At 52.5% G+C, this 22,402-nt stretch overlaps 1 protein-coding gene across 3 annotated transcripts in view; it reads right to left on the minus strand.

Moving 5' to 3' along the window:
• Positions 1 to 213: 213 nt before the first annotated feature.
• The window catches only part of ABAT (4-aminobutyrate aminotransferase), an 89,647-nt gene continuing 67,458 nt past the window's right edge, over positions 214 to 22,402 (minus strand). For all 3 annotated transcript variants that reach the window (XM_045460607.1, XM_045460608.1, XM_045460609.1), the window contains 10 exons: positions 14,907 to 14,987; positions 14,151 to 14,243; positions 13,628 to 13,690; positions 10,720 to 10,783; positions 10,148 to 10,296; positions 7,950 to 8,087; positions 7,000 to 7,167; positions 5,571 to 5,717; positions 1,455 to 1,566; positions 214 to 437 (listed from right to left, as the gene is read on the minus strand). In XM_045460607.1, the coding sequence (XP_045316563.1) occupies positions 316 to 437; positions 1,455 to 1,566; positions 5,571 to 5,717; positions 7,000 to 7,167; positions 7,950 to 8,087; positions 10,148 to 10,296; positions 10,720 to 10,783; positions 13,628 to 13,690; positions 14,151 to 14,243; positions 14,907 to 14,987 (1,137 nt within the window). In that variant the 3' untranslated portion in view covers positions 214 to 315. The remainder of the gene's footprint in view (positions 438 to 1,454; positions 1,567 to 5,570; positions 5,718 to 6,999; positions 7,168 to 7,949; positions 8,088 to 10,147; positions 10,297 to 10,719; positions 10,784 to 13,627; positions 13,691 to 14,150; positions 14,244 to 14,906; positions 14,988 to 22,402) is intronic.

The raw sequence follows: 22,402 nt of genomic DNA on the forward strand, positions 1-22,402 counted from the left end.
GGTTGGGGTCGAGGTGGGCAGACATACGGCCAGAACCCTCATGGCCCTGCCTGAGACTACGTCCAGGGCTCAAGCAGAATTTCTGGGCTTACACCAATGTACATCATTGGCTCTGCAGGGAGGAGAATCAAAGCCAGCCCCTCCCACCCGTCCCCCCACCCCCCAAGCCACCACAGACGTCCCCTCCCTGCAAAGAACCCTATAGGTCACGCATTCGCCTCTGATCCTTTAAGTGAAAACATGAATTAGGCAAACTAATCAATTTGACAACTGTTGAGATCGGGGCTTTCTCAGAGCGCAGGGGAGATGGCTCCTTTACTTGAAGCCTGCTAAGATGTCACTGAAGATGTTGAGGAACAGGTGTGCGTGGTGATCCCTGAAGACCAGAGTGGGGCGGAACCGGATGGATTTGTCCCCGCAGCCTCCCAGCACCACGCCTGAAAGCGGACGAAGGAGGGAGGTCAGCCGCCTGGGCTCAGAGCCGCACGCAGGGCACCTCCCGTCCGTCCATCTGTCCTTGCCTCCCTCCCTCCCTCCCACCTCCAACACCTGCTCTGCTAACCCCTGGGTGGGGCCCACTGAGACCTAAGTCCCGAGGCAAAGCCCCTGCCTTCCAGGAGCTCGTGGAGGAGCCGGGACGGAAAGCGGCAAACAGGTAAACGCAGAAGTGCAGGCAGGCAGCTCGTGCGAGGGGCAGACTGTCACCCGAGAGGGACGGACCCGCTGATCTCAAAGGCGCCCTGGTCAAAGTCTCGGGGCGCCTCTGAAACTCCGTTTCTCACGGGGAACAGGAGGCAAGTTACCCCTGCTCCTCTGGGATCCTGACACGGAGCAGAGTGTCTGCCACACATCCGCCCTCTGACCTTCCTGCCTGGAAGCCCCTCCTCACGCCCCTCCTCACTCTCCTTTCCAGAGGCTTCCGCACCTCTGTGGGCTCCACCCTGCCTCCTGTAATTGCACCCATCCCTTCCTCTGCCCGCATGCCCCTCCCCACCTTCAGCTGGTCAACCCTGCTCATGCGGCTACACTTAAGGTAAAACGCCTCCTCCTCAAGGAAGCCTCCCCTGATTTCCTCCTCCCGACACCTCCCCAGCTATTCCATCCTTAGCCCCTTTTCGTGCTTCCTAGGGTGCACAACTGCAACCGATGGTTTATGAAAACTGTCTTCCATGCCCCCTTCCTGCTAGACCGGGAGCTCCATGAAGGCAAGGCCCCAACGGTCTAGTTCACGACCACGATTCTCTCCCGTGTCACTGCAACTCACCTTCTCAGTGCGTATCTACCGAGTAAGTGCATAAGGAAATCCCGCTGCCCACATTCTCTTTTGAGAAAGAACACTCAGACGCTGTCCAGTCCCCCTGCCGCCCCCTGCCCCACAGCGCCCGCACCAGGTGACGGGGGACGGGGTGGGGAGGACCCTGCTGGAGCTCAGCCTCCGCTCCTGGTGGACTTACCTTTGTTTCTGGCCATTGAAACGAGTTTATTCCGTATGGACTCATCGGGAGTGTCGAAGGAGCAAAACGTACCTCGTCCTCTCACCCTGCTGATGAACTGGGGGTACCGGGCCTGCAGCGGGGAGACAGGCCGGCGTCAGAGCCCGGCACCCATGCAGCAGCTGGGAGCTTCCTCGAATGCCCCCCTGGGTCTGGCCTTCCGGCCTTTGCAGGACCAGCCAGGATGGCTGCGGTGTCACGGGCTCGGGCCCTGGAGACCTCCAGTCCTGGGTTCAAAACGCACTCTGCCTCTTTCTCCTTGGACACCCGTGGGCCAGTCATGTAAGTGGCCCGAGCCTCAGTTTCCTCTTCTGCAAACTGAAGGATGTAAATGCTACTGCCCCCAGTGGGCCACAGTGGGAATTTAGTGAGACAAGATTCCTGCATCAGGCGCTGGGCCTGGTACTCGGCAGGTGCTTGGGAGACACCGGCCATCTTTACTTTCCTTTTCTAGAAAAGTGGTGGTTCTTCTAGAAGCAGCAGCTCAGCCTCACTGCAGGGTCTGAGGCTGGGAGCTGTCCTGGGCTGAACGGTGCCCCCTCCCCAAATTCATGTCGACCTGGACACTGCGAAGGTGACCTTACTTTGAAATCGAGTCTTTGCTGATGCAATTAGGTTAAGAGGACATCATGCTGGACGAGGGTGGGCCCTAACTCCAAGGACAGGTGTCCCTGTAAGAGGGAAATCTGGACAGAGACACAGGCACACAGGGGAACATTGGGGGCAGAGGCCGGAAAGGGGCACCCACAATCCTTTGGATGCCACCAAGGCCTGCGGACCACCAGAAGCTGGGACAGAAGCGTGGCATGGGCCCTCCCCCACCCCTGCCCGGAGCCTCCAGCAAGAGTCAACATGAATGCTGCTCTCTTGATCTCAGACCTGTGGTCTCTAGAACAGTAAGAGAATGGTTTAAACCACCCAGTTTGTGCTCATGTGCTCCAGAGCCTGATGAAGCTAACATAGTCACTTGGTGTGGAAGCTCGTGGTCCTTCTCCGCTCCATCGTTCGCACAAAGGATAACGAACAGGGCTGGATGAGCCCAAATGATCACAGGGCAGTGGGGGCAGAGCCCGGGGGGCCAAGGTCATCTCCCTGCAGACCCGTGGTAGAAAGCGGAGACAAAGCCACATTCTGGTGGCAATAGAGGCCCATATACGTGCCACGCATGGTCTTGAATTCTCATTCCACCAGCGGAGAAGGGAGTATTTGGTGTCTGCGGGGTGGGGTGGATCTGAGGCTCGGAAGTCACGTCAGCACTTCCTCTGCTTGGTCTGGCCTCTGCTGATTGCTGGGAGCCTGCACTTTGAACATACTCCTCCCTTCTTCTTTTTTTTTTTTTTTCAACGTTTTATTTATTTTTGGGACAGAGAGAGACAGAGCATGAACGGGGGAGGGGCAGAGAGAGAGGGAGACACAGAATCGGAAACAGGCTCCAGGCTCTGAGCCATCAGCCCAGAGCCCGACGCGGGGCTCGAACTCGTGGACCGCGAGATCGTGACCTGGCTGAGGTCGGACAGTTAACCGACTGCGCCACCCAGGCGCCCCAATACTCCTCCCTTCTAACCAGAGTGTTGTCTCTGGGGACAAGGTCTCATCTGTTCAGACACCCGGACGCACACGCCCATGCGCGTATCTAGTGACCACTGACGTGATTAAACGGTGCAGGACGTGGAGCTCCCTCCCCACCCCTCCTCGTGGTGGGGCCTTGACTGTTGCCCCCCCCCCACAGGCATCCTTTTCTTTCACCCACTTTCAGGGGATCCTGTAATCTGAACTCCTCCTTGCCTGTAGCTTTGTAAGGCCCTGCTAGGGACCCCTGACCGTTTGCATCCCTCGAGATGAACCAGTCGGGCCTCCCAAGGCACCATGCCAGGCTTGGCAATGGGGTGTTCTCCCAGAACCCTTAGCTGTGGCACCGTCTCGCATCTGGAAGCCGCTCAGGGTAATACTATCCACACCCCTTTTCAAAGCCAGGGGCCTTAGTCCAGGGCCTTTCGAGTTGCCTGGTGCTTCAGGACCTGCTCTCATGACTAAGGATGGCTGGCATTAATTGGGACATTTAAGAGACCTACAAAGAAAACATTTCTGGCGCTCTGTCCGCCCTGGGCCTCGCTTTGCTGGGGTGGCAAGACGTCACTCCCAGGGGCAGACGACCACATCTGCCGTTTATCCCTGGCCTCTGCCCAACCCCCAGTTTAAATGTAAATCCAGACCGAGAGAAGAGAAAGAAAAACTTCCACGCACAGCACACGCACCCACAGCCACTGGGAGGTCTCAGCTGTTCTAACAGCCACACTTGACCCCTGCAGCGTCTTTGCAATCAGGCGGAACTGGGGTTAAAGCCTGGCCTCCTTGCTGCTGCTCACCTCCCCGGGCTTCCCTTTTCTCATCCGGAAAATGAGGATAAACATCATTTCTCAGCCTTTGGGCTAAGATCAAGTACAGAAAATGAGGATAATTATGTTTTCCTAATTTCAAACTGTTCTGAGCTAGGGGTGCCAGAACAAATACAGGACACCCGGTTAAATCTGAATTTCAGATCAACAACTTATAATGTAGTATAAGTATGTCCCAAATGGCACACAGGATATACTTATACTAAAAAAATAAAATCCGTTGCCGTTTTTCAAATTTAACTGAGAGTCCTGTATTGTAATTCATTAAATCTGGCATCCCTATCTTGGGGTGTGCGGGTTGTCCCCAGAGCTCCTGCCACTGCTCTGTGTCTGGAACCATGTCCTGTGCCTGCCCCTCCCCAACCCCTACCTGGCCTCAGACTTAGCAAGTTCTCAATTAATGGAAATAATAATTACTAGGTCATTGATCATATCAGGGAGGTAAATGCTGGCAAAGAACATGGACTCTGAAGTCCACCAGAATCAGGTTCCAACCCGAAGGCCACCACATGGAAGCCGTGTAACTCTGGACAAGCTAGTAACCGCTCCATGCCTCAGACGCCTCATCTGCAAAATTGGGACAACAAGGGTTACACTCGCGGTATCACTACCGGACATAACCCGAGTGTATGACAGCCCCTGGTACAGGCAAGGGCATACAGCAGGCACTCAATAATTAGAAGCTGTTACTATTGCCAACCGCTGTCACCACCCCTTGGCGGTTCTGCTCAGGTCATGGGATCCTCCAGAGCCCCGGCAGAAGGACTCTTTGTAACCATCTGAAGAAGGTCATCTGTCCTCCAACTCCTGGGCTGGATTGGCCAGTCCCGGAAGCACCATGGCTCCCGACAGCTCGCACCCCGTCTAGGAGAGTCAGGCGTGCGTGTGGGTTGGGGTGATTTGTGGGGCGGGGGGAGGTCAGGCAGACAGAATAAAACTACGAAGACACCTGATTATAACTGAGAGCTATGCTGTCCCATGCGGGATCCACACGTGGCCTGAAACGAGGGAATATGGGGGCGCGCGGGTGGCTCCGTGGGTTGAGCGTCTGACCTGACTTCGGCTCAGGTCACGATCTCGCGGTTTGTGAGTCCGAGCCCCGCGTCGGGCTCTGTGCGGACAGCTTAGAGCCTGGAGCCTGCTTCAGATTCTGTGTCTCCCTCTCTCTCTCTGTCCCTCCCCTGCTCATGCTGTGTCTCTGTCTCTGTCTCAAAAGTAAATAAACATTTAAGAAAATTTTTAAAAAGCAGGGAACGTGAAAAACCACATTAATTATTTCCTCTATTGGCGGCAGGCTGAAATCGTAGTACGGGTAGAAGGGGTTAAAGTAAACTACATTATCACTAGCTTGGCCTCCTTTTGTGCTGTCAGTCTGGTTGCTAGAACATTTAAAGTCACTTCGGAGGCCTGCAGAGTCTCCCACTGCACAGCGCTGCTTGCGGGGGGGGGGGGGGAGTACATGGAGGACGGGACCCACAAGGGAAGAGGGACGCATCGGGGACGCTGTGAGTGGGGCGTGTTTGCGAGGGTTCTCAAAGGACAGATGTCGCAACCTGGTGTCAGAGGAGAGCCAGGTGTTCAGGAGCCAGGGATGGGGGTGGTGCGGGGTCCACGGAAACGAGGCTCAGATGTTGCCCTGAGGGTGTGTGGGGAACCATGGGTGGGGGTCCGGGAGGGGTACCTGGAGGTCCAGCAGCCCCGTCAGCAGGACCTTCCCGGCGCGGGCCGCGTTGTTCAGCAGGTCCTCCCGCTTGATGATGTTGATGACCTCGGCCAGCAGCAGGTTCTTGGAAGGGTCCCCCAGCCAGGTGTTAAAGATCCGGTACGGCTGGAAGGAGGCACGTGGCGTCGGCAGGGTCGCACGCAGGCGCACCCTGGAGGGGCCCCGCTTCGCCCAGACACACCCTGTCCGCTGCTTAGGAGGAGAGAAACTAACCCAGGGAGCATCTCCCGAGGCCAGGGAGGATACCACACGGCAGCTCAGTGCATTCCTTCCACAACAGCTACCCCACAGCCCGGCACTGCCATTAGGGAGACCAAGCTGGTCCATGCCCGGGACAGTCCCTCAGTCCTGGGGACACCGAGACAGCTGGCTCTGAACTACTACAATCCTCGTTTTATAGGGAAAGAGCCGAGGGTGCTCGCTTCGGCAGCACATATACTAAAATTGGAGAGAGAGCCGAGGTTCTCAGAGGTTAAGTGATTTGTCCTGGAAAAATACAGCCCGTAGGTAGTGGAGTCAGGAGTGGACTGAGGGCAGGCTGACCCACAATGACCACCCGATATATCCCTCCTTCAATTATTCGGGGTGTCCGTGCAGCCAACTAAAACATACTTCCCAGCTCCCCCTTGCAGATAGGAGTGGCCATCTGACCAGATCTCAGTCAACGTGTTAGAAACAGAAATGTGAAATTTCTGGGAAGGCTGCTTTATAAAGACAAGAAGGGAGCTACTTTGTCCTTCCTTCCTGTTTCCTTCCTACTGCCTAGAATTGATATGTGATGGCCAGAGCTCCAGCAGTGATTGTGGATCATGAGGCAATCTTGACGGGGGAAACTACATGCAGGATTGGTAGAAGAAAGGATCCCAGGGCCCTGGCAACTGTGTGTGTGTGTGTGAGAGAGAGAGAGAGAGAGAGACTCCCTATGTATATCTGGCAGTGCAGTGTAGTGGTTTAGAGCATGGGCTCCAGGTTTGAGCTTTGTCACTGAACAGGCTGTGTGACCTGGGACAACTTACTTAACCTCTCTGTGCCTGAGTCTTCATTACTAAACTAGGAGAGAAAAAATAGCATCTACTTGGTTAGACTGTTGTGAGGGTTACAAGTACACGAGGACTACTTAGAACTGGGCCAGGACATAGCAAATGCTCGGTCCACAGCAGCATCAATGAGCTCTATCATTGTAGGTGCACAGGGAAATCAGGAGACCGACAGTGGGCTGCTAGGAAGCAGCCCTGCAGAGAGCTGGGCGACCACTACCTCTGGCTAGTTACACTGGTAAACAGCGGGCGTCAGGAGACCTCTGGGACCTGTCCGGTGTCCACTCAGCTCCTGGTTTGGAGAAGGGAGCGGTCCTGAGCGAGGAGACGAGGGCAGGGCTGCTACTCACGGCGTTGGGCCTGAACTCCTCCTTGTGGAAGTAGCCTCCTGTCATCATTTTCTTGCTGAATGTCATCACGTCCGCCGGGTCAGCCAAGCCCCAGTGCTCGTGGGCCCAGAATTTGCCAGTGCAGCCCCCTCCTGTCTGGACCTCATCCACCAAGAAGGCGCAGCCGTGCTGACAAAGATGGGAGAGAAGAAGGAAGTCAACACCCACCACCGCCAACCAGCCCGGAACCCCGCACCCAGCCCGCCTCTGTGACCAAGCCCCCGTTCCGGGGCCGTGCAAAGCGAAACCGGGCAGCTCTGAGGTCTGAGCTTCAACTTGTCCTCAGACTGCTGAGCTTGAACAGAACCGTGACGTCAGGTACGAACTGAACCGCAGAGCACAGCGACACTGCATTCGGCTCAGGCTGGAGTCGGCCAGCTGACTTCCTCTGCCGGCCTGCTGTCCTAGCAGAGAGGCTGAGACGTGCCTCCTGGGCCCCGGCTGTCCTGTCTGCCAGTTCTGTCACCCCCCTGAATGCTAGTTCCTGAGCACTTGTGCTGAGAGCAGCTCCCATCTTACTGGCTGCACGTGCCCATTCCGTGTGCACGACAAACTGAAATACACACACGGAAACAACAACGTGTGCTCACTAGGCGTCTGTTGGGTGTGGCTGAGAGATGAGGTGGGCTCTCTAGAGAGAACAGGGAGGAGGCTGAGGTCTTCCCAGGCATCTCTTGAGTGGGAAAGTGCCCAGCTAACACTGCAGGGTGGAGGCTGATTCTGCAGTGAGATTTTAGGGAGAAATTCCCTCCCTTCCTCCTTCCCTACTTTCCGATGCCTCTACCTGTGAGGCCACCAGGCAGCCTCTGACCACCTGCACGTGTACGAGGACCCCGCGGCTAACACTCTGCTCTGGGAAAACCGTTGGAAACAGCCCATGGCCCCATCCAGCCCCGGCCCTGTGCACTGACCTTCCTGGAGATGTCTCTCAGCTTCCGGAAGAAGTCATCGGATGCGTGGTTGTCTCCGCCCTCGGACTGGATGGGCTCCACGATGATCCCGGCCACCGTCTTCTTCTTTTTCCGATATTTTACGATCAGATCCTCTACCTGCATTCCCAAGGGGGAAGTAACCATAGCTGGCGGGAGCCCTAAAGCAGCATCCGCGGATGGGGATGTGGGTTCCACGACCCCCTGACACGATGCTGAGTATGTGTTCGTATGCACTCCGGTGAGGACTGTGGTGTCCACTCGGGGCCGCCCCTGTGGGTGGCAGTGTGCCCTACCTGGGCCTGCTGGTGCACCTGTGGGACAGAAACTAAGGGCTCGGGTCACAGAGCGAATGAATGAAACCATGCAGCATGGGGTCTGGTGTGCAGGACGGCGTAGCTGTGGCCGTTGCTGGTAATGCCATCACTGTATCCTTAGTGTGATATTACTGTTGGCGGGAGAGTCCTTTCCGTGCAGAATCTGAGGCATGTATTTGTTCCAAAGAACTGTTGCAAAAGTCACCTCTGGTGATAGGAATCTAATCGGTCGTGTCACGGAGCGGGGTAGGGGGTGGGGGTCATGGGTTGAACCTTGGATTGACCTGAGGGTATTTTGTGGGGTGATAAGAGGCCTTTGATCAGGGTGGTAGTTCTATGGGTATATTTGCTTGGTAAAGCTTTTTGAACTAGACACTGAAATGAGTGCACTTGGTGGTAGATAAGTGATGTGTTAGTGAATTAAAAATAATTAACTAAACAGTGACAGGGTACTCAGAAAAGCACCTTTAAAAAAAAATGTTTGCTTATTTTAGAGAGAGAGAGAGAGAGAGACAGTGTGAGTGGGGAAGGGGCACAGACAGGGAGAGACACAGGATCGGAAGCTGAATCTGATCAGAATCTGAGCTGTCAGCACAGAGTCTGACACGGGGCTCAAACCCACGAACCCGAGATCATGACCTGAGCCGAGGTCGGATGCTTAACGGACGGAGCCACCCAGGTGCCCCAAGCGTCCGACTCCTGATCACAGCTCAGGTCATGATCTCGCAGTTCATGAGATCAAGGCTCACGTCGGGCTCTGTACTGACAGCACAGAGCCTGCTTGGCATTCTCTCTCTCTGCTCCTCCCCCACTCATACTCTCTCTCTCTCTCTCTCTCTCTCTCTCTCTCTCAAAATAAATAAATAAATGTTAAAAAAATAAAACGTTATTAAAATTAATTTTACCCATTTCCTTCCACCTTTTTTTAAAATTTTTTTAACGTTTATTTATTTTTGAGACAGAGAGAGAAAGAGCATGAACAGGGAGAAGCAGAGAGAGAGGGAGACACAGAATCTGAAACAGGCTCCAGGCTCTGAGCTGTCAGCACAGAGCCCGACGCGGGGCTTGAACCCACGGACCACAAGATCATGACCTGGGCCGAAGTTGGATGCTTAACTAACTGAGCCACCCAGATGCCTCTCCTTTCACTTTTCAAAAATGTGATTACTAGACACACTGCAGTCACACATGGGGTTTACATCTCTGTTCAACAGGTCTGTACTAGACCCCCTGTATGTGTTAACCATGAATTGATTGAAAAGGATGATGATGTGTCTAAGAGGCAAACCAGCCTCAAGCCAGCCTCACTTGAACTCAAATTCCAGACCTGAAGAGTTTCCAATTTCTTTTCCCCACCAACGGAATCCTCCAGTGTCTAACACGGAACCCCAATATTTGGAACAGATCAAAGGAGGGGTGCTAGCTCTGTCTGAGGCATGGCAAGAGGGGGCTCCCTGTCCCCAGTCCCTCCCCTGGCCCCACTTCAGCCCCCAGGGAGCCCCAGGACTTGGGAGAAGGCTGAGAAGCAGTGGACAACAGGGTCCTGTGGATGCACTTTTCCTACGGGCTGCCTCATATTCTCATAAATTCCTTCCTATTCTGGAGTCAGTGAAGCTTGCCCTCAAAGAAACCTAAATACAGACATCAGTACCACAGGTGGGGTGACGGACACCAGGTGGAAAAATCAAGGGGCCCCCTTACTTTTCCTGATGTGCCTCTCTGTCCCTACGACCCTCCCAGGGAGCACCACGCGGGTCCCACATAAACCCTGTGTTCTTCTTCCCCTGAGCTGAGCCTTGTGGCGGTGGTGGGGGGCCGGGGGTAAGGAGACAGGGAGGGGAAATCTGCAGGGTCCGCTGTTACCTCTTCCAGACAGCGGGCCTCTTCTTGCTGGTTCTCTTTCACAAAGTCTTCCAGAGGATATTTTAGCCGTGGGAACGGTGCGATGGGCCAGTCGAAGGAAGGGATGTCAATCTTGTGAATAGCTTTGGAGTGCGTGGTCGCTAAGCACCCTAGGGAAGCAGGAGGAACAGTCTTGGAAAAGGGGATCATGGGCAATTCAGGCCACGTCTCGCAACACCCAGGGAAGCCGCTGCCTGCAGTTCCTGTAACGTCCCGAAGCTGACCCCGTGAACCTGTGTGTGAGCGCGTGCGCCCTTGACTTTCTGATTCATCACACATTAAGCTCGGGCTGTGAAGGCACAGGGTCAGGGTTCGAATCTGGCTCTGCCCCTGGACGGCCTTAGAATGTTCCTTCCTTGCTGGGCCTCCCTTTCCGTGTCTGCAGAGCAGGACTAACAATCCTCCCCCCGCAGAGAATAGTGTGGAGTCCGTGAGAGACGCTAGGTGAAAACTGCCAAGGTGAAGATCGAAGCCGCCTACTGTGGTTGCTCTTATCTAACAGCCACCTCGGGGTCACGCTGCTCCCTCCTTACCCAGGGTCCTCCCGTGGAACGCGCCCATGAAGGAGAGGATGCTGTACTCGGGGCAGCCGGGGGCCTAGGACCAAGAGACAGTGGTCACATCAGTCACCGCTGTGAGGACTGGAGGACCGTGTTGCGGTCCCCACACACCCACAGAAGTCCATCAGAAGAACCTCAGTCCCTTCGCACGGACAAGTTACACACCAGGTCCCGAGACGTCCAGCCCACAGACGTTTTGTTTTGTTAATAAAGTAAAAGTTTTTTTGACTTTTTCTTTTGTTAATTTTAAGTAGCCTCCACACCCAACATGGGGCTTATTGAACTCATGACCCCAAGATCAAAAGGTATATGTTCTACTGACTGAGCCAGCCAGGTGCTCCAGTAAAAATTTTTTTTTAATTTTAATTTAATTTTTTATATGTATATGTTTTTCTTATTTGCAAGAGAGAGAGAGAGAGAGAGAGAGAGAGAGAGACGGAATGTGAGTAGGAGACGGGCAGAGAGAGAGAATCCCAAGCAGGCTGCACTGTCAGCAGAGTTTGACTCAGGGCTTGTTCTCAGGAACAGTGAGATCATGACCTGAGCTGAAATCAAGAGTCAGAGGCTCAACTGACTGAGCCACCTAGGTGCCCCCCAATTTTTTTTTTTTTAATTTTTTTTTTTTCAGCGTTTATTTATTTTTGGGACAGAGAGAGACAGAGCATGAACGGGGGAGGGGCAGAGAGAGAGGGAGACACAGAATCGGAAACAGGCTCCAGGCTCTGAGCCATCAGCCCAGAGCCTGACGCGGGGCTCGAACTCACGGACCGCGAGATCGTGACCTGGCTGAAGTCGGACGCTTAACCGACTGCGCCACCCAGGCGCCCCTTCCCCCCAATTTTTTTAATCAAGAGATTTCACTGAACTCTCCAAACTTCTGCCTTCTCACAAATTCCACATAATTTGGGCCCGTTGTAGTCAAACACAAAGGCTGGGCGAGCTGGGCTGCCCCAGGGCCTGATACCTGCCTTCTGCCCTGATGTCACCTGCCTGGGCTGCTGGGCTGTTGAGTTTTCGGCCCCCATCTCTCGGCCCTGCTGGGGCTGTTGAGTTTTCAGCCTGTCTATGGGCTCTGCAAACTCCTCCTCCTGCAGATTGCCCTGACTTCCCTGCTCCAGGTGGGCCTTGTGCCTCCTGGGACAGGAGGCCGGACCAGCCGTCTCACTGGAAATGCCCCAGGGCTTTGGAAGGGGTCTGTGGGGCTGGGGCCGGAGCGGCTGCCCCTGGGCTCAGGAGGGACGCAGGGACTCCCCAGCGAATGGCACAGCTGCATTATTTCCTGACCCTCCACCTGGCCAGGGAATCAGAAGGGTTTTCAGCTGCTTCAGGCACACTACCAGGGACACCACTGCAGAGACAACCACGGGGCCCAGAGTCGCTGGGAGGCTCACGTAGTGTTTTCTCAGGCTGGCTGATCTCCTCTAGGACCCTGAGATGCCCCCGGGAGAAGCACCAGGACCCCCAGCCCCAGCAAACTCTGGAATACCCCCCCTGTCATTTTCCTTGTTAGTCCCCTGATGCAGCCACTAAACGTGAGGAATGGGGTCTAAAAGTGCTGATGGACTAGGATGTCCGTGGGTATCAGATGAGAAGGAGGGAGGACACCATCCACTGTTTCAAAAGATGGCCAGAAGAAAAAAAAGAAAATACTTAAGTTTACGGAGGTTTGTATGAACAGAGAGAAAGGGCTGGGTAGATCTGCCCACAAGAGATGGATTAGGAACAAAAACATTTAAGGAAGCATGAAAAAAACCAATCTTACCGCCCAGAGGCAAGGCCTGTAAACATGTGAGCGGGATTTCTTCCAGTAATCTGTGCATTTATTTACATGGTTGACAGCACAGCGTCCGTGTAATTTACATTCTCCCGTTTTCACTAAATTACGGCATGCGTGTCTCCAGGCCAAGAAAAACCCTCTGTGACTATTTCTGCACAATACTGTGGATGTATGCAGGGGGGTACTTGAGTTCAGTGGCTCTTGATTCTTTTTTTTTTTTTTTTAAGCAGCAGACGTTTCTGTCTAAAACATAAGCGGGGAGGGGCCCTCGCTGAAAGGGGGAGGACAGGCCTGCTGGCTGGTGAGCTTGGGATGTACCCACCTCGACCCCTCGCCTCTGGCATTGGCCGCCTTGCTGCCTCTCTGAACTGCTAGGGTTCCATTTGGAACCCCTACACTTAAGTCCTCTTTCCCTTTACTGGCTGTAAAGACGGGTTTCCAATCTTTTCTGGTTATCACGACTATAAACAGCAGTGGGGTGAACACCCTGGTACATACCTTTGTGTTGACATTTTGAATTATTCTAGAGAATACACTAAAGGCTCCTTAAACAGTCCAAGTCAGGCCGTTGTCCTGGGAAACTGAGGACTGCTGGTCACGAAGGGCTCCCCTCAGCCTTGACATGAGGGGAATGGACCCCTCTGTATGACAGACTGTGTCCTTTCCAGTTTGAAGCCCTCTCCCTCAGTGTGATGGTGTTTGGAAGAGGGGCCTCTGGGAGGTGACGAGGGTTGGATGAGGTCATAGGGTGGGGCCCCTGTGATGAGATCATTGTCCTTAAAGGAAGAGACCCCAGAGTTCCTGCTCTCTCGCTCTCTCTCCCGCACACGTGAGGACACAGCAAGAAGGCAACGTTTACAAGCCAGGCAGAGAGCGTGCCCCAGGGAACCAAATTGACCTTGACCTTGGACTCCAGCCTCCCGAACCGCGAGGAAATACATGTCTGTCGTGTAAGCCGCCCGGTCTGGGTGCGGAATTTGGTTACTGGCACCGAGCTGCGTAAGACCCCTCCTATTTGAGAAGGCCAGGGTCAGCCAGGGCCAGCTGGAGGGACTGGGGTGACTGACCCCCCGCAGCTGAGACCAAAGGGCCCGCTGCCCTTACCTGGTTGATCATGCACGTCTCTAGCTCCTCTTTGGAGAAACCCGTCTGGCCCCTTTCCTTGTTCTGACAAAACAGGAGAGACAAAATCTGAGTTGCTCCAGGGGACGCGGGGCTTCCACTTTGCACTCAGAACCCCCACAAGTGCTTTCTCAAGGCTGATTGGAGATGCCGCCCGTTCCGCTTAGGTACTAACACATGAGATTGTTCAGCACGCTTGCAGCAAAGTAAGTACACGAATACACAGGTGTGCTATTACTCTGTCCGCAACAACCCAGGGCTGCTAGGATGGGGTCTGTGATGCCGAGGAAAACCCGTGTCGTCGCATCGGGTGACGGCTCCCTGCACCACACCCCAGGGGCCGTCTGGAGAGCCCTGTCCAGGCGGTGGCCCTCTCTGGATTTTGACCGTGGCCAGGCGGGGTGAACAGCTGGACAAGGGGTGAGCGTGTGGCTGGGGGCTGGGCGCGTGTGCGTGTGTGTGTGCGTGCATGTGTGTGTGCACATGCTCATGCCCCAAACCTCACCCGGTACCACATGAAGATGGTCTTAAAGGCATTTTCGTTGGAGCAGGAGCCGCAGGACATGGTGATGAGCTGGGACATTCCTTTGGGAGCCACCTGCAGGGAGGGAAACGGCTGTAGGCTCGCTCCATCTGGACTCCCGCTTGGCCCAAGCCAGAGCTGAGCCTTTGCAGGGGTACAGTCTGGGCTGGGGGAGGCTGGGCAGGGGTGGGGGGGAACCAGGACCGTTCCCCAGAGCAGCGGGACTGGGGAGAGTGGACGGAGGCTCTTCCAGGGGGTGGAGGACAAGCCCAGGAAGGCCCCGGGGCTGGAGGGGACGGAGGAGAACAGCATGAAGAAAAGCCCAGACTGTCCTGCCCGGTGCAACCGCCATCCCCCGAGGTGCCCATGTTTTACAGGTAGGAAGTTGAGATTCAGAAGGATTTGAATCGTCATAACAACTAAAACCGAACCGTCGGGGAGGGCTGAATCACACGCAATGCTCCTATTGTGGAGCAAATATTCATTTCCCCTGGATCCTTTGTTCCTGCGCACAAGGAGTCCCTTCCTTTCCTTTGAAAGGAAAAGTGAAAATCCTCTTCAGGAAAGAAACAGCACAAGAACAAGACCCAAGCAGACACATGGCATCCTCGACCCTTATGGATCTCGGTCCTTTCCTTTCCCCCTGCTGGCATTGCCTCCCCGAGATCGGCTGGCCTTCCCGCAGGGCTGGAGGGCAGGGGGTGAGGGGTGAGGATGGGGTTGCTCCCGGGGACTCACCGAGAGCAAGGACTCCCGGAGCTTCTCCACAAAGTTCTCTGGGGGAAGGATTCCGAGGGCAGGTCTGTTGATGAAAGTGCTCTGCAAAAAGGTAGGACACCGAGGGTGACTTCTCCGGCTACTACAGGTGACTACTCCCTGTTGACCAAAGACCAACCAAGCTTTTCACAGCGGGTGTGTTCACACAGGCTCACGGTGTTTCCTAGGGGTGGGATTGGCCGACCTCCCCGCACTCTCCTGAGAAATCCCCTGGGCTTGCTCTGGGTGTAAAAGATGACTGAGACATTTCTTTCTTTCTTTCTTTCTTTCTTTCTTTCTTTCTTTCTTTCTTTCTTTCTTTCTTTCTTTCTTTCTTTCTTTCTTTAAAATTTTTTTGTTTTTAATGTTTATTTATTTTTGAGAGAGTTAGAGACAGAATGTGAGTGGGTTAGGGGCAGAGAGAGGGGGAGACACAGAATTGGAAGCAGGCTCCAGGCTCTGAACTGTCAGCACAGAGCCTGATGTGGGGCTCGAACTCACGGACCATGAGATCATGACCTGAGCTGAAGTCGACGCTCAACTGACCGAGCCACCCATGTGCCCCAGATGGAGACCTCTCTTGGTTGCGATATCGCATTGCAGTTACAGATACTACCACTAGGGGAAGGGGGGGGGTACACGTCGTACTATTTTTTGCAACTTCCTGTGAATTAGAATTCAGTTAGAATTTTATAATTACAATATTATTTTATCATTGAACTGTAATGATCATTTTAACAGCCCACCCATCATTATGGCTAAAAAACAAAAAGTGGACGACAGGAGGAATGGGTGAGGAAGCAGGGCCGCCAGAACCCTCGGTCACAGCCGGAGGGAACCAAGTTTGGCTCTGGGAGGCAGCTGGCAGGGCTGTTTCTTACAAGGATGAACATACATACACACCCATCACTGGGCAGTTCTCCTCCGAGGTATTTACCCACGCGAAACGGAAGCACACGTCCACACAAAGCCGTGAACGTATGTGCATGTTTACAGTGGATTTTATTTTTATTTGCACCAAATTGGAAACAAACCACATGTCCCTCTGCTGGGGAAAGATAAGTAAACTGGTCCCTGCACACTGCGGAACACCAAGCAGCGACGGAAGCGACCAATCCGCTGACACGCAGTAACGTGGAGGAACACGGGAGTCTCAAGGTCACGATTCTGCGTGAAAGCGCCCAGAATCAGAGTTGCACGCTGGGGACGCCTGGGTGAGTTAAGCGTCCAACTTCGGCTCAGGTCACGATCTCGGGGTTTGTGAGTTCCAGCCCCGTGTGGGGCTCTGGGCTGACAGCTCGGAGCCTGGAGCCTGCTTCGGATTCTGTGTCTCCCTCGCTCTCTGCCCCTCCCCCGCTCACGCTCTGTCTTTCAAAAATAAAAATAAAACATTAAAAAAAGGAAAAGAGTACACACTGTATGGTCCCCTTCATAGGACATTCTGAAAAAGCTAAAACTATAGGGACAGACAACAGCTCCTGGCTGCCAGGGGCTAGGGTGGGACTGAGTACAAATGGGCTTGGGGTAATGTCTGGGTGATGAATTGCTGTTTGGATATTTTTAAAAATTGTGGTTAAAAGAAAAAACAGGTAACATAAAATTTTAACCCACTTAGCCATTTCTTTTTTTTTTAAGTTTATTTATTTTTGAGAGAGAGTGAGAGAGAGAGAGAGTGTGAGCGAGAGAGGCAATGCGCACGTGAAAGCAAGGGAGGGGCAGAGAGAGAGGGAGAGAGAGAATCCCAAGCAGGTTCCGCATGGTCAGAGCAGAGTCTGCTGCGGGGCTCGAACTCCTGAACTGTGAAATCATGACCTGAGCTGTAATCAAGTCGGATGCTCAACTGACTGAGCCCCCAGGCGCCCCACCACCTTAACCATTTCTTTTTTATTTATTTATTTTTTATGTTTATCTTTGAGAGAGAGAGAGAGAGAGAGAGAGGGAGCACTAGCAGGGGAGGGGCAGAGAGAGAGGGAGACACAGAATCTGAAGTAGGCTCCAGGCTCTGAGCTGTCACCACAGAGCCCGACGTGGGGCTTGAAGTCTTGAACAGTGAGATCACGACCTGAGCGGAAGTGGGATGCCCAACTGACTGAGCCCCCCAGGCGCCCACCATCTGAACCATTTCTAAGCGTCCAGTTCAGTAGTGTTAAGGATATGGTTGTGCAACCATCCATCCACCTCCAGAACCTTGTCATCTTGCAAAACTGAGATTCTGTTCCCATTAACCACTAACTCCCCGTTCCCTCCTCCCCCGAGCCCTGGCAAGCACCCTCTACTTCTCTGGCTCTGTGAGTCTGACGACTCCGGATGCCTCATAAAAGTGGAATCACACAGCATTTATCCTTTGGAGGCTGGCTTCTTTCGCTGAGCATCATGTCCTCAGCGTTCATCCATGTTGTACCAGGTGTCAGAACGCCCTTCCTTTCTAGGAGCTCAGTAATATGCCACTGCATGGATAGATCACACTTTGTTAATCTATTTCTCCATCCACTGATGGACACTCTGGTTTCTTCCACCTTCCCAGCGATTGAACGGTGCTGCTGTGAATGCGGGTGTCTGGGTGTGCCTCGATTTTGGCAGCGACTACATGACTGTGTGTTTGGTGAAACCCACAGAGCTATACAGCACAAAGGATGTGTTTTATTGCATGTGAATTATATTTGAAAAAACTGGGGAAAAGGGCATTAAGAGGCAGTGGTGGCTCCGGAATTTCTTTTTTTTTTTAATTTTTTTTTTTTAACGTTTATTTTATTTTTGGGACAGAGAGAGACAAAGCATGAACGGGGGAGGGGCAGAGAGAGAGGGAGACACAGAATCGGAAACAGGCTCCAGGCTCTGAGCCATCAGCCCAGAGCCCGACGCGGGGCTCGAACTCACGGACCGCGAGATCGTGACCTGGCTGAAGTCGGACACTTAACCAACTGCGCCACCCAGGCGCCCCAGCTCCGGAATTTCTACCCAGAGCAGGGCTTAGGAGAGCAGTCTGATCAAGGAGCCGGCTGCAGCCCTTCAGAAGTGGAATGGGTTGAGTATGAGAAAAGCAATGTTAGAAAGATCACCTGACTCCTTACATGTTGATGTTTTATTCTAATTTTGATCGATGTGGGTCCAGAGATGTATCTACCTCGGCAAGGAAATCAACAGTGCACGCCTGATTCTAAATGGACACTTGCTTCTGATAACCCAAAAGGGAGGGGGGCATGGTGGCCACTGAGGTCAACCTGTCTAGCTGGCCAAGGGTCGGTCAGCCCTTACTGTCACTTCAGAGCAGGAACTTGGGCCAAGGGAGCCAGGGCTTCCAAATTTGAAAAGGGAAATGCAGCTTTTAGTGGGAAATCACCTCACTTTAAAATGCTGGCCAAAATTATCTTTTTTTTTCTTTAAAGTTTATTTATTTATTTTGAGAGAGAGAGAGAGAGAGAGAGAGAGCAGGGGAGGGGCACAGAGGGAGGGACAGAGAATCCTAAGCAGTCTCCGAGTGGACAGTGCAGAGTCTGACATGGGACTCGAACTCAAGAACTGTGAGATCATGACCTGAACAAAAATCAAGAGTTGGATGCTTAACTGACTGAGCCACCCAGGCGGCCCTGGCCGAAATTACCTTAAAATAGCCTCTGGCCAAGGGGCAGTCCCACACTCAGGTAGCTGCGTTCTTGGAGAGAACCGGGACCTGCCTGCTGGCTTCAAATCACAGGCTGCCCACACGACAGGGCCCACGCAGAGGCCCACGCAGGATCAAGGGCTCCAAATCTCCCCATGGCTGGTGCACAAATACTTGCTTTAAAGCGAGGCTGAAGGATAGCATTCAATTCTGGAGACGCTGACCTCAGTGGGGTGAGGCTCCCAGCATTTCATACTCTGACCCGGCTAAGCTCATTTCTCCACCTCCTCTAAAGAAACAATTTCCACCATGGACAAAGGTTATGCATCTAATTATTCAGGTAGCCTGAAAAAAGAGAAACACTCAAAATGCCAACATCAGGTTAAGTTAACTGAAGCACGCTAACTCAAGAGATGTTCTGCGGCTAGTCAAATAGTCTTTCTCTTTCTTTCTTTCTTTCTTTCTTTCTTTCTTTCTTTCTTTCTTTCTTTCTTTCAATTTAAATTCAAGTTAGTTAACATATAATGTAGTATTGGTTTCAGGAGTATAAAATGGTGGGTTTCTTTTTTATGTTTATTTTGAGAGAGAAAAAGAGTGCGGGTGCAAGTTGGGGAGAGGTAGAGATAGAGAGAGAGGGAGAGAGAGAATCCCAGGCAGGCTCTGTGCTGTCAGAGCACAGTCCAACATGGGGCTTGGTCCCACGCAACTGTGAGATCATGACCTTACCTGAAGTCAAGAGTCAGACACTTAACCAACTGAGCCACTCAGGTGGCCCTAAAATGGTGTTTTTTAAAAAGGTTACAGCTGTCCATAAGGGTTCACTCTTGGTGTAGTACATCCTATGGGTTTTCACAAATGGATAATGACATGTGTCCATCATTCCAGAAAAGACACAGATGGGAGTGCAGATGGAATAAGACTAGAGCCGTCTTCCCCCTCGAGGTCCAGAGTGCCCTGGGCACGGGTCAGGAAGAGTCTGGGAGGGGTCTGCACAATGGTAAACAAGGAGGATGGCACAAAAACAGACACTCAGATCAATGGAACAGAATAGGGAACCCAGAAATGGACCCACAAACGTATGGTCAACTCATCTTTGACAAAGCGGGAAAGAATATCCAATGGCATAAAGACAGTCTCTTCAGCAAATGGTGCTGGGAAAACTGGACAGCGACATACAGAAGAATGAACCAGGACCACATTCTTACACCAGACACAAAAATAAACTCAAAATGGATGAAAGACCTAAATGTAAGACAGGAAGCCATCAAACTCCTCAAGGAGAAAGCAGGCAAAAACCTCTTTGACCTTGGCCACAGCAACTTCTTACTCAACACATCTCCGGAGGCAAGGGAAACAAAAGCAAAAATGAACTGTTGGGACCTTATCAAAATAAAAAGCTTCTGCACAGAAAAGGAAGCCATTAGCAAAACCAAAAGGCAACCTACGGAATGGGAGAAAATATTTGCAAATGACATATCACATAAAGGGTTAGTATCCAAAATCTATAGGGAACTTATCAAACTCAACACACAAAAAACAAAAAATCCAGTGAAAAAATGGGCAAAAGACATGAATAGACACTTCTCCAAAGAAGACATCCAGATGGCTAACAGACACATGAAAAAATGCTCAACATCACTCATCATCAGGGAAATACAAATCAAAACCACAATGAGATACCACCCTACACCTGTCAGAATGGCTCACATTAAGAACTCAGGCAACAAGAGATGTTGGCAAGGATGTGGAGAAAGAGGATCTCTTTTGCACTGCTGGTGGGAATGTGGTACAGCCACTCTGGGAAACAGTATGGAGGTTCCTCAAAAAGCTAAAAGTAGAACTACCCTGCAACCCAGCAATGGCACTACTAGGCATTTATCCAAGGGATACAGGGATGCTGTTTAGAAGGGGCACATGCACTCCAACATTTATAGCAGCACTATCAACAATAGCCAAAATATGGGAAGAGCCCAAATGTCCACTGATGGATGAATGGCTAAAGAAGATGTGGTGTGTGTATACACACACACACACACACACACACACACACACACAATGGAGTATTACTCGGCAATCAAAAAGAATGAAATCTTGCCATTTGCAACCACGTGGATGGAACTGGAGGGTATTATGCTAAGCGAAATGAGTCAGTCAGAGAAAGCCAAATATCATATGACTTCACTCATATGAGGACTTTAAGACACAGAACAGACGAACATAAGGGAAGGGAAGCAAAAATAATACCAAAACAGGGAGGGGTACAAAACATAATAGACTCTTAAATGTGAATAAACAGAGGGTTGCTGGAGGGGCTGTGGGAGGGGGGATGGGCTGAATAGGTGGGGGGCGTTGGTGGGTCTACTCCTGAAATCATTATTGCACTGCATGCTGGCTAACTTGGATGTAAATTTGGGGGGGGGGAATAAAACAAAATTTAAAAAAATTAAAAAGAAATAAAAATATAATAAAAAGAAAAAATAAACTTTAAAAATTAAAATAAATAAAATACTTAAAAAAACAAAACAAAAAACAAGGAAGATCACCAGCAGGTGGGTTTGGTTATAAGAACGGATTGTGCCAAACGCAATGTGGGACCCTGGACTGGATCCCGGAGCCAGACAATGAGCATTACTGGGGAAAGTGGGGAAATCTGAATGCGGTCTGTACTACAGAACGTGCCCTCGTTAATGTCCTAGTTTTGACAAAGGTGCTGCGGAGAGGGAGGTATGGGCACTGGGTGAACTTGGGGAAAGACAGGTGGGAACTGTCTCTGCACCTGCTGTGTAAATCTGAAACTAGCCCACAGCCGAATCGCCCGTCAAAAGTGGGAGGCACTGACTGGGCCTAGAGACTGCTCGGGTACCTCTCTCCTGGACATAATCAGTGCAGTAAACCCAGTGCAAATCCGAATAGCGGCTTCACTGCGTCAGAAGGCCCCAGAATGCGATCTCCTTGGTGGCTTTGGAACTTGCCTTGGACTGCTAGAAGCTGGGGCAGATTCATGCTGCTTTTTCTGCTTTGTGACCACATGGGTGAGTCTAGGGTAAGTAGTGGGGGACGGTAACCCTCCTCGCTGTAGAACTGGGGAAAGTGAGGAGCAGAGAGGTCAAGCTACCTGCCCCAAGTCACACAGACAAGGAAGGGGCAGAAGCATGGCTCCAAGTGGGCTTGCTGACCTCAGATTCCATCCTCTGCCCGACCTGCAGGCAGCATCCGCCTGTAGATGTTGATGCTGCATCTGGATCCGAGTCTGCTTGGTGCAACCCAGAGACTTGGCTGGCCTGTGGGGGCCTTTGCAGGCACCTCCTTGCGACTCCTGAGAAATCTAACTCACTGTGAGACCAGGGTCGAGGCGAACTGCCAGCACCGGGTCCGGGGGAAGCAGCTCACGGAGGGGACGGCTGGGATGGCGGGCTGGCCGCCTGACTGCCTATCTGGGACCGCGGAAGATGTGGGGGTGGTGTTCCTGTTCAACAAAGTGTGACATTAAGAACAGAAGGTATCTGGGACTTTGGGTAGTGGGATCCAGTAAGGACAGGTCTCTAGAAGCTTTGCTGTCAGGCTCAGCAGTCCTGAAGTGCAGTGTGAAGGGGATGGGCTTTGGTTTAAGCGGCTGTGCAACCTGGAGCAAGTCACTTAGCCTCTCTGGTCTTCACAGTCCTTATCTGCCAAAATGGGGGCTCCTCCCTTGGTGCTTGTAGGCAGCCAGTGAGACGGCAGAGCAGAAGCTGAGGCAGCAACTTAGTCTAGCCGAATGGTCAGGAAGGCGGAAAGGCCTGGGGGTCACGGTGATGGCACGTGTCTTACCTGACCAGGTCCACACTCCCCCATGTCACGGACGTCAGACTGCACCCATCACTCAGTGCAATGACTGTGC

This window comes from Leopardus geoffroyi, chromosome E3 (genome assembly GCF_018350155.1).
Source record: "Leopardus geoffroyi isolate Oge1 chromosome E3, O.geoffroyi_Oge1_pat1.0, whole genome shotgun sequence".
Lineage (NCBI taxonomy): Eukaryota > Metazoa > Chordata > Mammalia > Carnivora > Felidae > Leopardus > Leopardus geoffroyi.